Source organism: Eimeria acervulina, genomic scaffold (assembly GCF_000499425.1).
Source record: "Eimeria acervulina Houghton genomic scaffold, Eah_scaff543, whole genome shotgun sequence".
In the NCBI taxonomy this organism is placed as follows: domain Eukaryota; phylum Apicomplexa; class Conoidasida; order Eucoccidiorida; family Eimeriidae; genus Eimeria; species Eimeria acervulina.
In genome coordinates this window covers 7,501-22,757 of record NW_013547274.1, presented here as the reverse complement: position 1 = coordinate 22,757, position 15,257 = coordinate 7,501, and the positions used below count along the sequence as shown (strand labels likewise).

Here is a 15,257-nt window from a genome sequence, read left to right as displayed (position 1 = left end):
TGCTGTTGTGGTTGCTGTTGCTGCTGCTGCTGCTGCTGTTCTTGCTGCTGCTGCTGCTGCTGCTGCTGCTGCTGCTGCTGCTCATGCTCTTTCTGACACAGCCAAGATGAGTAGCGAGATATACACCAGCAAGAAATACTCCGCAGCAAAGGCTGCAGCACAGCAGCAGCAGCAGCAGCAGCAGAAACCGAAACAATATATGTAAAACAAATAAACACAACAGCGATCACGCAAACAAAACAGTAGCAGCAACAGCAGCAGCAACAGCAACAACAGCAGCACCAGCACCAGCAGAAGCATTCGCATTAGCAGCAGCAGCATTAGCATTAGCAGCAGCATTAGCAGCAACACCAGTAGCACGAGCAGCAGCAGCAGCAGCAGCAGCAGTAGGAGCAGCAGCAGCATACCTTAGGGTGTGAAGAGAGCTGCAGCAAGTAGAGCAGCACGCAGTGTAGATGAGGCTGCAGCGCCTCCTGACAGCCAGCAGCAACAGCCCCGAGAGAGAGTACTGCTGCTTCTTGTCTCAACCACGCATCTTCGTCTTCCTGCTGCTGCTGCTGCTGCTGCTGCTGCTGCTGCAGACCCTGCTCTATTAGAGGCAAGACAAAGGGCAGCACCTCCTCTCGGAAAACAGCAGCAAATGTATCTAATGCAAGAGCACTGCCTTTACGTACAGTCCAGCTGTCCCCCCAGGCACCTCTTGCTGCTCCTTCTTCGTCTTCATCTTCATCTGCTGCTGCTGCTGCTGCACTGTCACCGCCTCCTGCTGCTCCTGCTGGGTCTTTGCTGCGAGCAAATCGAGGCGCTAAGTCGTGAGCTTCATCTGCTGTTGCTGCATTATCTTCTTCCAGCTGCGAAGAATCCATGCCTGCAGCAGCAGCAGCAGCAGCAAAGGCAGCAGCAGCAGCAAAGGCAGCAGCAGCAGCAGCAAAGGCAGCAGCAGCAGCAAAGGCAGCAGCAGCAGCAAAGAAGGCAGAGGATAAGATTACATATATACAAAAACAGCAACAGCAAGAGCGGCAGCAGAAGCAACAGCAGCAACAGCAATACGCCCAACAGCAGCAGCAGAGGCAGCAGCAGCAAAGTTAGCAGCAGCAAAGGCAGCAGCAGCAGCAGCAGCATACTGAGGAAGTCTGTCTCTGTGTAGACAGTGTTTGCTACTAGAAGTGGAATTATCTGCGGCAGCCGCTGCTGCAGCTGCTGCAGCACGTGCTGCTGCTCCTCTGGTGGGCAGTTAGAAGCCTCCCTCAGTATAACCTGCAGCAGCAGCAGCAGCAGCAGCAGCAGCAGCAGCAGCAACAAGAGCAGTAAATGAATGCAACTGCAGGTTCAACATGCTGATACTGCAGCAGCAGCAGCAGCAATAGCAGCAGCATCAGCATCAGCAGCGTCAGCCTCAGAAGCATCAACACAACCAGCAGCAACAGCACTAGCAGCAGCAGCCTCAACAGCAGCAGCACCAACGGCTGGAAAAGCAGCAGCAATAGCAGCAGCAACAGCAGCAGCAATAGCAGCAGCAACAGCAGCAGTAATAGCAGCAGCAATAGCAGCAGCAGCATCACAAACAACACCAGCAGCAGCATCAGCAGCACCACCACCACCCACAGCAGCACCACCCACACCACCCCCCACAGCAGCAGCAGCAGCAGCAGCAGCAGCAGCAGCAGCAGCGGGTGTTACCGGCCAGAACTCTAGAGCATCTTGCTTGAGTTGATAATTGTCTGTCTGCAAGCAGCTGATGAAGAAATCAGAGAGAGCACCTGCTGCCTGCAGCACAAGTTTAGCGTTGCTGTCTAGGGTCTGAATAACACCGATAACAACACTTCTTTTAATTGCTGCATTTGCTGCTGCTGCTAGAGATCCGAGTACACTCCAGTATGAGCTGAAGAAAGCAGCAAACGGAGACCCGCTGCTGAAGCCTTGTGCTGCAGATATTATATTCAGAGTGTGCAGCGCCTGCTGCTGCTGCTGCTGCTGCTGCTCTGGTGTACGTACACAACCAGCTCCTCCTGCTGCTGCTGCTGCTCCTCCTGCTGAGGAAGAAGATGATGAGCCTGCTGCTGCTGCATCTGCTGCTGTTGGGTTAGCCTCCTGCAGCAAACGCGGCAGCAGCTGCTGCTGCGCCCAGGGAATGAAAAGCAGCAGCTGCTGGTGTTGCTGCTGCTGTTGCTGCTGCTGCTGCAGTTGCTGCAGCCGCACCCCCTGCAGCAAATCCTCGGTTACCTTCGATAGAGTAGCTAGTGCTGCTTCTGCTACGTGAAACTGAGGAGAGTCCAGCATCAGCAGCAGCTGCTGCAGCAGCTCGTGTAGCTGCTGCTGCTGCAGCTGCTGGCAGCAGACTAAAGCAGCAACAGCAGATCCAGCAGCAGCACGTAGAGGCCTCGCCTCATCCTGGAGGGCAAGCAGCAGCGGAGGCAGCAGCTGCTGCAGCTCTTGCTGCTGCAGCTGCTGCTGCTGCTGCCGCTGCAGCGAGGCTTTAAGGCTAAGACCAGACAGCTGCCGTACTTCTGGGGTGTATGCCGAGCTCCCTAAGATTGCTGCATAATGAATATATACATTTGGAAGCTCATTTATACGCTGCAGCGCAGCAGTAACTTGCTGCTGCACTACGTTGCTGCTGCTGCTGGCCGAAGCAAAAACAGCTGCTATCTCTTGCTGCAGCTGCAGACCCCCATCACCGTCGGCTGCTGCCATTCTCAACCTTATGCTGCTGCTGCTGCTGCTGCTGCTCCTGCTGCTGCTCCTGCTGCTCCTCCTCCGGCTGCTGCTGCTGCGGCTGCTGCTGCTGCTGCAGCGAGCACCGGAACCAGGAGAAACAGCAGAGAGGCAATGAACAGCAGCAGTAGCTGCAGTTGCTGCTGCTGCTGCTGTGGCAACTCCAAGACAGATATTGGGTGAGAGCGAAAAAATACCGCTTCTTTGCTGCTGCGATTGCTGCTGCTGCTGCTGCTGCTGCTGCGGCTGCTGCTGCTGCTGCGGCTGCTGCTGCAGAAGGTTTGCTACTCCGCTAACCCTCTTTTCCCAAGTGCTGTCCCTTATAATCTATGATCTTGCTGCAGCGCATGCAGCAGCAGCAGCAACACCCGCTGCAGCAGAAGAGGGGCAGCCCCCCAGCAGCAGCAGCAGCAGCCGCAGCCGCAGCAGCAGCCTCAGCAGCAGCAGCAGAAGCAGCATCAGCAGTACGACCTTAGGATCCGCCTCTAGTTACTCCCTGCTGCAGTTAAATATATTTTCTATTATTTAATTACCCTCAACTTCCTGTTAGCCGTACTCTCGTTTTGCTGCTGCTGCTGCTACTACTACTATAGCAGCAGCAGCAGCAGCAGCAGCAGCAGCAGTAACACCAGCAACGCCAACCGCGACCGTCGTCCTCCAGCAGCAGCAACACACAAATCCCTTAGCAGCAACTACTGTTGCATCAGCAGCAGCAGCAGAAACAGCAGCAGCAACGAAGGCAGGACCGCAACCGCCACCGTCGCCGCAGCAGCAGCAACAGCAGCAGCAACAGCAGCAGCAGCAGCAACAGCAACATATTGTTAAAGGTGTCCGACTGTCAGTCAACCTTCAACGCCGCGGCAGCAGCAACACGGCAGCAGAGGGCTAGCAGCAGCAGCAGCAGCCGCTGCTGCTGCTGCTGCTACGCAGCAGCAGCTGTAGTGCAGCAGCAACCAAATTGCAGGGCCCTGTATGAGCCGCAGCAACAGCAGCGGCAGCAACAGCAGCGGCAGCAACAGCAGCAGCAGCAACAGCGGCGGCAGGATCAGCAGAAGCAGGAACAACAGCAGCAGGAATAGCAGCAGCATCAACAGCAGCAACAGCAGCAGCAGCTGAAAAACGAAGGAGAAGGGTTGTATACCCAAGGAGGCCCTTGGGTGACGCTGCTGCTGCATCTGCTGCTTCTGCTGCTGCTGCTGCTGTTGCTGTTGCTGGTGAGACAGTGGCTTGAGGGGCAGAGTGCGCAGCGATGGTTTTCACCTTTGCTGCTGCTGCTGCTGCTGCACTGACAGCAGCAGCTCCGTCGTTGCTGCGTCGAGGTGCATGCAGCTTTCTATGTAATAGAGGCGCAGCAGCAGCAGCAGCAGCAGCAACAGCAGCAGCAGCAGCAGGCGCTGCTGCTTCAACAGTTCATCCTACTGCTGCTTCAATCCAGCAGCAGCAGCCGTTTGGGGGTTTTATTTCTCCCCTGTGGGGTGGAGCAGCAGCAGCAGCAGCAACAGCAGCAGCAGCAGCACGACGCAACCACCACCACCAGTACCTGCACCCTCAGCAGCAGCAGCAGCAGCAGCAGCAGCAGCAGCTTCGACGTTATTCTGAAGGCGTCGTCTGGAAGGCCGAGTTTGCTCTCAAGGAGAAAGGTAAAGGCCCTAAGAAACCCCTCTACTTTGATGCCTGGTAAGCAGCAGCAGCAGCAGCAGCAGCAGCAGCAGCAACAGGAACAGCAGCAGGAGCGGGAGCAGCAGCAGCAGCAGCAACAGCAGCAAAAGCAGAAGCAGCAGCAGTATCAGTAGCACTAGCAGGAGGAATAGAATCAGCTACAGTAGCAACTGTAGTCGCAGCAGCAGCAGCAGCAGCAGCAACTGCAGCAACTGCAGCAACAGCAGCAGCAACAGCAACAATTGAAACAGCAGCAGCAGCAGCAGCAATATTCATAGCAGCAGCGACACCGAATATACCTGAAAGAAAACGGCAGCAGCAGCATTAGTAACCCTAAACCCTTAACAAGCCTAAACCCTAAACCCTCCTGTTTCTGGGTTTAGGGTTTAGGGTTTAGGGTTTAGGGTTAGGGCTTATGCTTTATAGTTTAGGGTTATCAAGGGTTTAGGATTTTTAAGGGTTTATGGTCATTAGGGGTTTAGGGTTTAGTGCTTAGGGTTTAGGGGCATCAAGGGTTTAGGGTTTAGGGTTTAGGGTTTAGGGTCATTAAGGGTTTAAGATTGAGGGTTTAGGGTTTAGGGTTTAGGGTTTGCGTTTCAGTCAGGTGGTGGTCCCTCACCCATCCAAACGGCAGCGGGGAGGCGAAGATGCGGCTTTCTGCAGCACTAGGTAAACCCTAAACCCTAAACCCTAAAGAGGGTTTGCGTACTGATGCTGTTGCTGCTGTTGCTGATGCTGTTGCTGCTGCTGTTGCTGCTGCTGTTGCTGTTGACGGTGGTTTAGCTGCTGTTTGTTTGTTTAAAGTGCTTCTGCTGCTGCTGCGAGCGCCTTTGCTGCTGTTTATTAAGCTGCTACTACTACTACTGCTGCTGCTGCTGCTGCTTGTTTATTGCTGCCCCTGACACTGCTGCTGCTGCTGTTGCTGCTGCTGCTGCTGCAGCTGCTTGGCAGTGGCTGACGGTGTGGGGGGTTGGGAGTCGTCGGGGATCGATCCCGGGATCTACTCTAAAGAATTAGTTAAAAGGTAAGCAAGATATTATGCTGTCTCCTTCTGTCTTTGTTTTATTTATTTGGTTTGTTTAGCTGTCTCCTTCTGTCTTTGTTTTATTTATTTTGTTTGTTTTAGCTGCCTTCTTCTGTCTCCGTTTTATTTGCTTTTTTTTGTTTAGCTGTAGCAACAGCAGCAGCAACAGCAGCAGCAGCAGCAGCAGGATGGGTTGTGCTGCTGTGTATGTACAGGATCGGTGCAGCAGCAGCAGCAGCAGCAGCAACAGAAGCAGCTCTGTGTCCCCTCACCGTCATGAAGGAAGCCTACCTCGCCACACACGCTATTGGATCCTGGTAGGGTTTAGGGTTTAGGGTTTAGGGTTTAGGGTTTAGGGTTTAGGGTTTGGTTTTATTATTTAGTTTATTTAGAGTTACTAATAACTAAACCTAGTGAGAGACCTGAATAAAAAATAATAATAATTATTATTATTAAATATTAATCATAAATAAACAAATATATATATAAATAAATAAATACTTTATTAATTAAAATAAATATAATTATCTGCTGCTTCACTCAGCACCTGCTGCGTAGTGGTGATGGATTGGGAGACAAAAAATATTCGGGCTGCTAACCTTGGAGACTCAGGCTTCCTCTTGTACAGGCTAGTGTTGAGGGTTTAAAGGGTTTAGGGTTTAGGGTTTAGGGTTTAGGGTTAGCCAGGGTTATTTTGGGGTTTATTTAGACCTATTTATGGCTATCTAGAGTTTAGTGTTTAGGGTTTAGGGTTTTAGGGGTTTAGTGTTTAGGGTTTAGGGTTTAGGGTTTTAGGGTTTAGGGTTTAGGGTTTAGGGTTTGGGGTTTGCAGGCCTTCATTAGAGAAGATTGTGGCTCGCAGCGATTTTCAGTGTCATTCGTTTAACTTCCCGCTGCAGTTGGGTACAGGCAGCAAAGACACCCCGGAGCATGCACATACACTTGTACGCTAAGCAGCTTCCTGCTGCTGCTGCCGCTGCTGCTGCTGCTGCTGCTGCTGGGGATGCTGCTGGGGATGCTGCTGGGGATGCTGATGGTGGTGCTGTGGATGCTGCTGCTGGGCATGCTGTTACTGATGATGGTGCTGCTGCAGCTGCTGTTGCTGCTGCTGCTGCTAATGTTGCTGTTGATAATTATGCTGTTGCTGCTGCTGCTGCCAATGCCGTTGCTGCTGCTGTTGATGCGGTGGATGCTGCTGCTGCAGTTGCTGAGGGTGGTGCTGATGCTGCTGGGTTGGTTGGGGTGGTGCTGCTGCTGCTGCTGCTGTTGTTGCTGCTGCTGCTGTTGCTGCTGCTGTCTCCATGCGAGTACCGAATGCCTCTGCAGCAGCAGCAGCAGCAGCAGCGGTGTGTTTGTGCTGCAGACAGCTGCGGTGGAGCCGGGCGACATCTTGTTCCTCGCAACAGACGGTGCGGGCGAGGGTTTAGGGTTTAGGGTTTAGGGGTATGAAGGGTTTAGGGTTTAGGGTTATTAAGGGTTTAGGGTTTGGTTATTAGGGGATGGTTTTTAAGGGTTTAGGGTTTAGGGTTTAGCGTTATTAAGGGTTTAGGGTTTATCGTTCATGGTTATTAAGGGTCTAGAGTGTAGGGTTAAGGGTTTAGCGTTATTAAGGGTTTAGGGTTTAGGGGTTCAGCGTGACGAGATGCTTACGGGGAGCTGCTGCGCAGCATTGCCACTCACTGCTGTTGCTGCTGCTGTTGCTGCTGCTGCTGCTGCTGCTGCTGCTGCTGCTGCAGGGGTTTGGGACAACTTGTTTGATGAACAGGTGCTGCAGCACCTTCAGAATGAAGGTGACCCCTTGGTCAGCCAAACCCTAAACCCTAAACCCTAAACCCTCGGCTCGATCCTGTTAGCCCGTAGCACTTCCAAAGCCTTAAACCCTAAACCCTAAACCCTTTTGCTTTGGATACTGTGTATTCAGAAGGCAGCAGAGAAGATTTGCAGCGTCTGTTACCGGCTCTCGCTTAGCCCGTATGCTGCTAAACCCTAAACCCTAAACCCTAATTAGGGTTGCAGAAGGTTAGCTGGTATGATGCATCATCTGTACGTGTGAAAGCTGCAGGAGGTGGGGCTTAGCCTTAGGGTTTAGGGTTTAGGGTTTGGGGTGTATGTGCAGCAAGTGGGACAGCCCGTTTGCTACAAAAGAAAGAGAGCTCTTAGGGTTGCTGCCGAGACACTTGGGAGGGAAGCCCGATGATATAACTGTTGTTGTTGCAGTCGTGCGGTGAGGGTTTAGGGTTTAGGGTTTAGGGTTTAGGGTTTAGGGTTTGGGGTGGATGATGTACAGCAGTGCTGCAGAGGAACGAGCGTTTAGAATTTGCTTCGCAACAACCCTTTTAAAAGGGCTGGGGCTTAGGGTTTAGGGCTTAGGGTTTAGGGTTTAGGGTTTAGGGTTTAGGGTTTGGCTTGTTGCAGGGAAAACAAAGACGGAGTTGCCTCTTCTGCCCCAGCAAACCGCTAAACCCTAAACCCTAAACCCTTAATTGTTTTTGTTCGAGGCCCCAGGACACTTCACACAGAAATAGGGTTTAGGGTTTAGGGTTTAGGGTTTGGCGTTTGGCCGCCGCGCACCCGCAGCAGCCCAAACCCTACAGACTCCTCAAACCCTAAACCCTAGGGTCTCGCTAAACCCTAAACCCTAGGGTCTCTCGAAACCCTAAACCCTTGTCGATTCTCTACAACTGGCTTTGCTGTTTGTCCTAAGGAATCCCTGAGGGAGGCCCCCTAAACCCTAAACCCTAAACCCTAAACCCTACTAGACCCTGGGGAGACACGCGAGAGCCTAAACCCTAGGAGTCTCTCAAACCCTAAACCCTAGTTGAACTCCTTAAACCCTAAACCCTACAGTTTCTTCAAAACACTAAACCCTAGGGGTTCTTGCGGTTTACTGCTTTAGGGTTAGGCTAGCCCTAGGGTTTAGGGCTGCTAGACCCTAAACCCTAAACCCGAGGATTAAGGGTTTTGAAGAAAACCCTAAACCCTAAACCCTAAGGTTTTATCCACGCCTCAAACCCTAGGGGCCCGCCCCTATTGGGCTCAAACCCTAGGGATTCATATACACCCTAAACCCTAAACCCTAGGGTTTGCTACCCATCGTAGGTCTCTTGCTGCAGCAGCAACTTTGCTGCTGCTTCTCCTTCACGTGTTGCAGAGTCAGCAGATCGAGGGGGGGCCAGAGACTCCATGTCCTGCGGTGTACGTACACCGCAATTCTCGAGGGTTTAGGGTTTAGGGTTTAGGGTTTACTGCGACGCCTAGGGTGTAGGGTTTAGGGTTTACTGGGGCGCTTAGGGTGTAGGGTTTACGACTCATAGGGTTTAGGGTTTAGGGTTTAATGGGACGCCTAGGGTTTAGGGTTTAGAGCATGCCTAGGTTCTAGGGTTTAGGGTCTACTGGGACACCTAGAGTTTAGGGTTTAGGGTTTAGGGTTTAGAGTCTCACCATGAAGCACATGGATTTGATATGCTGCCTCTGGAGCTTCCGCTGCAGCACCCCACAAACCCTAAACCCTAAACCCTAAACCCTAAACCCCAAACCCCAAGATATAGCTGCGCATATCCAGGCAGGCGAACGCAGCGCGGTGTTTGCTGACTTAAGGGTTTAGGGTTTAGGGTTTAGGGTTTGCATACGATGCCTTTCTTGTGTTTAGTTTGGCTGCGGAGAGATAAATAAAATGCTGCTGCACCTCCACTGAAGAAACCCCCAATGCTGCTTAGAGACAAAGGCCTCACTGCTGCAGCAGCAGCAGCAGCAGCAGCAAGAGCAGCAGCAGCAGCAACAGCAGCAGGCACAGCAGCAGCAGCAGCAGCAGTAGCAACAGCAGCAGCAGCAGCAGCAGCAGCGCATATTCGGGTCCATTCATCCATGTTAACGAGCAGCAGCAGCAGCAGCGGCAGCAGTAACAGCAGCAGCAAACGGTCTTCTAGCAACAAGCGCAGCAACTGTTCCTGTATCTGCTGCTGCTGCTGCAACAGCAGAGCACCAGCAGCAATACTAACAAGCGGAGAAGCAGCGGCAACAACAGCAGCAGCAAGAGACACTCCATCAGAGCAAGCATTAATACGCCCTGCTGCTGCTGCAGCAGCAGCAACAACAGCATCACCAGTAATGCAGCAGCAGCAACAGCAGCAGCAGCAGGAACAATAGCAGCAGTAGAGGATGACGACCAGCAGCAGCACGAGCAGCAGCAGCAGAAGCAAGAGGAGGAAGTGCAGCAGCTTCACCAGCAGCAGCAGCAGCTGCTGCTGCTGCTGCTGCAGCGACTTACGCTTCCTTCTGGTTGCTTGTATAGCAGCAACAAGAGCAGCAGACCCAACTCCTGCGAGAAGCCCCCTAGCAGCAGCAACAGCAAATTCTTTGTTAGTTATTTTCAGATCTTCATCTCCTGCTGCTGCTGCTGCTGCTGCTGCTGTTGAGTGCTGCATCAATACCGGCTGCAGTAGCAGCAGCAGCAGCAACAGGGTAATAATATAAAGTCTATAGAGCTGTCTCTATCCGGAAACAGATTAAAATAAAATACGCAGCAACAAACAAAACAATAAAATAAAAAAATGAAGGAGAAGACAAACACTCTGCAAATATTTCTGCTGCTGCTGCAGCAACTGCTGCTGCAGCTGCTGCTGCTGCTGCAGCAGCAGCAAAGTAAGCCGCTGGCTGGGGATAACAAAAAGAGGGCCTCCACACAAAGAAAGAAATAAATACTTCAATATTAAAAAGATGTTTACACTCTATTTCAGGGTTTAGGGTTTAGGGTTTATGGTTTAGGGTTTAGGGTTTAGGGTTTTGTCGGCGGGGCCCCATGGGAGTCCTGAACTGCTGCCGGCAATTCTTCTGCGGTGAATGCAGCAGAAGATTGCTGCAGCCTCGCTTGTTTGCATGCAACAGCAGCAGCAACAGCAGCAGCAGCAACAGCAACAGCAGCATCAGCAGCAGCAGCAGCAACTTTAGGGGGGCCCCGCGCCTTCTGTACAGCCGAAGAGTCGGTTCAAGGCAGCAGGTTATAACAGCAGAAACAAGCAGCAGCAGCAGTAGCAGCAGCAGCAGCAGAAGGAGCAGCAGCAGCATCAGCAGCAGCAGAAGGAGCAGCAGCAGCAGAAGTTGCTGCTGGCCTTCTCATTTGCAGTTTGCGGTGTACATACACCGGACGCTGCAACAGCCGCTGCAGCAGGCATACGCTGCAACAGCTGCTGCTTCTGCGTCAACTGCAGCAGCAGCAGCAGCAGCAGCATCAGAGAGGCCTCTCTATAGAGCGGATGACCCTTGGGAGCAGGCGCAGCAGCAGCAGCAGCAACAGCAGCGACGGCAGCAGCAGCAGCAGCAGCAACAGCAGCAAGAGGCGCATCCCTATGGAACTGCAGCGCTAAACACCCCAACCTTTTCAAGCCGCAGCAGCAGCAGCAACAACAGCAGCAGCAACAGCAGCAACAACAACATCAGCAGCAGCACCAGCAGCAGCAACAGCAGCAACAACAACAACATCGGCAACAACAACTTGAGCAACAGCAACTGCAGCAACGGCAGGATCAGCAGAAGCAGAACCAGCAGCAACAACAGCAACAGCAGCAGCAGCAGCAGCAGCAACAGCAGCAGCAGCAGCAGCAGCAGCAGCATTTATGAAGACGTTTTATTCTTTCCTTTGGTGTTGAGCAGCGATGTACGCTCTGCGCGATCGCCTGCAGCAATAACAGCAGCATTAACGAAGGAGTTGCTGCAGCAGCAGCAGCAGCTGCAGCCTGTATGTTCTGATTATCTGAAGCAGCTATCAGCATTCCTGTTGCTGCTGCAGGAAGTGCTGCAGCAGCATCATCAGCTGCGAGGAGTCTCTGTTGCGGCATTTGGGTCGTGCGTCTCAGGTGTCTGGACAGCAGCAGCAGATGTAGATGTATGTTTGCTGCTGCCTGGGTGCAACACTCGTCAGCAGCAGCAGCAAGCGCTTCGTGCTGCTGCTTCTCTGCTGCAGCAAGTTAAGTCGTATTATGTAGAGACGAGATATTTTGCTGCTGTCCCTCTGCTGCACTGGGCCCCCCGCAGCAGCAGCATTGTTGCTGCTGCAGCAACTCTGCTTTCTTCTCGCAGCGGGGGCCCCCGAGTGCAGCAGCAGCAGCACCTGCAGAAGCAGCAGCAGCAGCAACTTGCATGCGATATAAGCGTAAATAATCTGCTGGGAGTTATTAATAGTCGCCTTGTTGCGGTGTATGTGCAGCTCGAACCCCGACTAAAGACATTATGTATATTAATAAAAGCATTTGCTGCATGCAGATGCATTAACAGCAGAGCTGAGGGCAGCCTATCATCTTTTTCAATCACTCTACTGGCTATACACTTCTTACAGCAGCAGCTGCTGCTGCCGCTGCTGCAGGACATAGCGCAGCAGCAGCAGCAGCAGCAAGTCTTCGTTCACGGCGTTGACTGCAGATTCTGCTGCGACCCCCTGCTGCTGCAGCAGCACATGCAGCAGCTCTACGCCAAACATACATCAGACCCGAAGCTAGCAGAAGCAGCAGCAGCTGCTGCTGCTGCTTCTGTTGCTGCAGGGGTCTCCCAGCAGCAGCAACTGCACCTGCACGTGCAGCAGCAACAGCAGCAGCAGCAGCAAGCAAACACGAGCGACGGTGCTACCGCAGCAGCAGCAGCAGCAGCAGCAGCAGGAGCAGCAGGAGCTGCTCCGACGCAGCAGCAGCAGTACGAAATGCTGCTGCAGCAGCATCAGCAGCTGCCAGGGCCGAGCGTTGGTGAGCTGCTGCTGCAGTTCTTTTACTACTATGCATATGAATATAAAGGGGGTCCTATAGCTATACGCACCCTCCCCAGCAGCAGCAGCAGCAGCAGCAGCAGCAGCAGCAGTTTTTTGCATGTAGATAATCCGTTTGAAGTGGGTAAGAATGTTATCAATGTGCAGCCGCATAAACTGTCACAGATTTTGTTTGAGTTTAAGAGAGCTCATCGCCTGCTCTCTCAGGGGGCTTCATTTGCTGCTGTATGCGGAGCCTCTAAACCCTAAACTCCTTCTTCAGGGTTTATTAGGGTTTATTAGGGTTTATTAGGGTTTATTAGGGCTTATTAGGGTTTATTAGGGTTTGTTAGGGTTTATTAGGGTTTACGAGGGCTTATTAGGCTTATAGTAGGGTTTATTAGGGTTTGCGAGGGTTTATTAGAGTTTATTAGGGTTTATATGAGGGTTTGTTAGGGTTTATTAAAGTAGCATTGATTAGGGCTTGTTTGGCTTCTTAGTTTCTTGTAAGTGTTTAGGGTTTAGGGTTAAGGGTTTAGGCTAATTAGGGCCTGAGAGCGTTTACTAGGGTTTAGGGTTTAGGGGTTTGGTGTAGGAGAGGGTTTAGGGTTTAGGGTTTACGCTTATTAGGCTCGAAGTTTAGGGTTTGGAGTTGAAGAGGGTTTAGGGTTTAAGGTTTGCAAGACGAACTGAACTTTAACCCTAAACCCTAAACCCTAAACCCTCAACCTTAAACCCTACTCCCTAATTCTAAACCCTCAACCCCGAAAGCCTAAACTCTCAGACACTAAACCCTAAACCTTTGCTGTACACTATAGAGCTACACCCTAAACCCTAAACCCTACACCGAGGTCCTTAAACCCTAAACCCTCAAACCATAAACCCTAAACCCTAAACCCTAAACAGCACATAAACCCCCCAGTAGGGCGTTTACTGTATGTTTGTTTACTGTGTACAAAAATATAATAGATAGATAAATAAAATAATAAAAATTTAAATTTATTTTACATATTTAATTTAATTTAATTTAATTTAATTTAATTGTTTGTCTTTTTCTGTTTAATTCCTCCTCTGATTGCGGTGGTTGTTTAGGGTTTAGGGTTTAGGGTTTAGGGTTTATGTCTGCATGCGTGTATTTTGGGGCTTTTTGGGTGTATTTTTGTTGTTTTTTTGCTAAAAAGGTGTTATATTTGGATTATATTTTGATTTATTTGTTTATTTTCTCTAAAATGAACGAAAATAATAATTATTTACCTCCGCTGCCCCTCCCTTCAGTGCCAGCGCGAGTTATTGAAGGCGTAGGCCGCCGCATGCAAAGTCAGCAATACTACGATGCGCAGCAACTAATTAAAACATTCTCAAACAGGTAAGTATATATTTTTTATATCTTTTCATCTCTTTTCACGTCTATTTACCCCTCTAAATATTGCTTTTAAACCCTTTCGCACCCATATACACACTCAACATATATCTTATAATGCATACACTAAAATAAAATCTAATTAAATTAAATTATATTATATTATATTATATTATACTATATTAACAAACACTCAAAACTCATCTACCTCATTCACACACAAACACACTTCTATACGAGGGCCCCTAAAGGGGGGGCCCATAAGGGGCCCCCCAAGGGGGGCCCCTAAGAGGGGGCCCCCAAAAGGGTAGCCCCTAAGAGGGGCGCCCCTAATACAGGGGGCCCCTTAAGGGGGGCCCCTAGCTTGAGGGGCCCCCCAAGGGGGGCCCCTAAGAGGGGGGCCCCTTAATGGGGGTCCCAAAGGAGGGGGGCCCCAAGGGGGGCCCCTAGCTTGACCTTAAAGAGGAACCCCTAAAGGGGGGCCCCTCAAGGGGGGCCTCTGAAAAAGGGTCCCCCAAGGGGGGCCCCTATTAATCCTTTGGGCCATTCAGGTGTACAGGGGGCCCCCCTTGGGGGCTCTTGAGCTTCAAGGGGCCCCCCTAGGGGGCTTAAGGGGGCCCCCCTTGGGGGCCCCTGAGGTTCGTGGGGCTGTTGTCCCTTTTTTGTTTGTTTAGGGTATTGTTTAGGGCTTAGGGTTTAGGGTTTAGGGTTTAGGGTTTGTGTTTGCAGGTATAATTTGAAAGGACAACCCGAAATTTCGCTGGCGATTTGCGTTGAATTCACCCGCCAATTTGCAGGTAACCCTAAACCCTAAACCCTAAACCCTAAACCCTAAACCACAAACCCTAAACCACAAACCCTAAACCACAAACCCTAAACCACAAACCCTAAACTGCAAATGCTTAAGCACAAGCCATAGACAAACCGGAACACAAGACGCCAGCTCCAACTGCTTGACGTAAATTGCGAGGGTTTAGGGTTTAGGGTTTAGGGTTTAGAGTCCTTTCTGGTCTCTTCTAAACCCTAAACTCGTAAACCCTAAACCCTAAGTAGAAGAACAAAGAAGACAAGCAGCAGCAGTTGCTGCTTGCGTTTGCTGCTGCAGCAAATGGACAGGGGGCCCTCGCCTTAGACCTAGCGAACCTCGCGCTGCAGTGCATGCAGCAGCAGCAGGAGCAGCAGCAGCAGCAGCATCCAACGGAGGCCCAGCTGCAGCTGGTGAGATACCCCCTGCCTCTCTAAACCCTAAACCCTGATTGTCTTCTATCTACTCTATTGGCTGTCCCTGTAGGGTTTAGGGTTTAGGGCTATTAAGAGTTTACGGTTTACAGTTATTAAGGGTTGAGTGTTCGGGGCTATTGAGGGTTTAGGGTTTACAGTTCTATGTGTTAAGGGTTTAGGGTGTACGGCTATTAAGGGTTTAGGGTTTAGGGTTTAGGGTTTAGGGTTTGTGAGCAGGCAGCGGATTTATTAACAGCAGCGACTGCGAAGGTAGAAGGAGGGCCCACAGCAAAAGACATTGCAAACTATGTCAGCAAGTAAGAACCCTAAACCCTAAACCCTAAACCCTCGCATCCCCATCTCATCTCCAAGGCGAGTTATTACGCATCAACGCCTCTCTTTTGTCTACAGCATGCATGCTTAGGGTTTAGGGTTTAGGGCTTGGGATGTGTGCAGAACTAGTAAATGCTAGGGTTTAGGGTTTAGGGTTTAGGGTTTAGGGTTTAGGGTTTGGGGTGTCTGCAGAGCTATAAATTGGGGGAAGGCCC

General features: G+C 51.2%; 3 protein-coding genes across 3 annotated transcripts in view; 2 read left to right on the top strand and 1 right to left on the bottom strand.

Annotated features, from left to right (window-relative positions):
- Window positions 1–2,694, bottom strand: EAH_00042230 (transportin, putative; the record flags this gene model as incomplete). The annotated part of the gene is made up of 4 exons (XM_013391759.1): window positions 1–92; window positions 408–868; window positions 1,125–1,257; window positions 1,681–2,694. Coding segments are annotated over 4 exons (1,700 nt in total), but the record flags the coding sequence as incomplete, so codon positions are not given.
- Window positions 2,695–3,964: 1,270 nt separating this feature from the next.
- On the top strand, window positions 3,965–7,859 carry EAH_00042220 (protein phosphatase 2C, putative; the record flags this gene model as incomplete). The annotated part of the gene is made up of 9 exons (XM_013391758.1): window positions 3,965–4,392; window positions 4,975–5,043; window positions 5,315–5,398; window positions 5,614–5,715; window positions 6,231–6,342; window positions 7,032–7,199; window positions 7,320–7,369; window positions 7,515–7,622; window positions 7,814–7,859. 9 exons carry the CDS (start codon window positions 3,965–3,967, stop codon window positions 7,857–7,859), a joined length of 1,167 nt encoding a protein of 388 aa, XP_013247212.1.
- Window positions 7,860–10,196: 2,337 nt separating this feature from the next.
- The window catches only part of EAH_00042210 (hypothetical protein, conserved), a gene marked incomplete at both ends in the record, with an annotated part of 5,256 nt that continues 195 nt past the window's right edge, over window positions 10,197–15,257 (top strand). The window contains 6 exons of the mRNA XM_013391757.1: window positions 10,197–12,273; window positions 13,404–13,494; window positions 14,218–14,285; window positions 14,594–14,706; window positions 14,947–15,026; window positions 15,235–15,257. The exon at window positions 15,235–15,257 is cut by the window's right edge and continues 72 nt beyond it. Coding sequence (XP_013247211.1) covers window positions 10,197–12,273; window positions 13,404–13,494; window positions 14,218–14,285; window positions 14,594–14,706; window positions 14,947–15,026; window positions 15,235–15,257 — 2,452 coding nt within the window. The remainder of the gene's footprint in view (window positions 12,274–13,403; window positions 13,495–14,217; window positions 14,286–14,593; window positions 14,707–14,946; window positions 15,027–15,234) is intronic.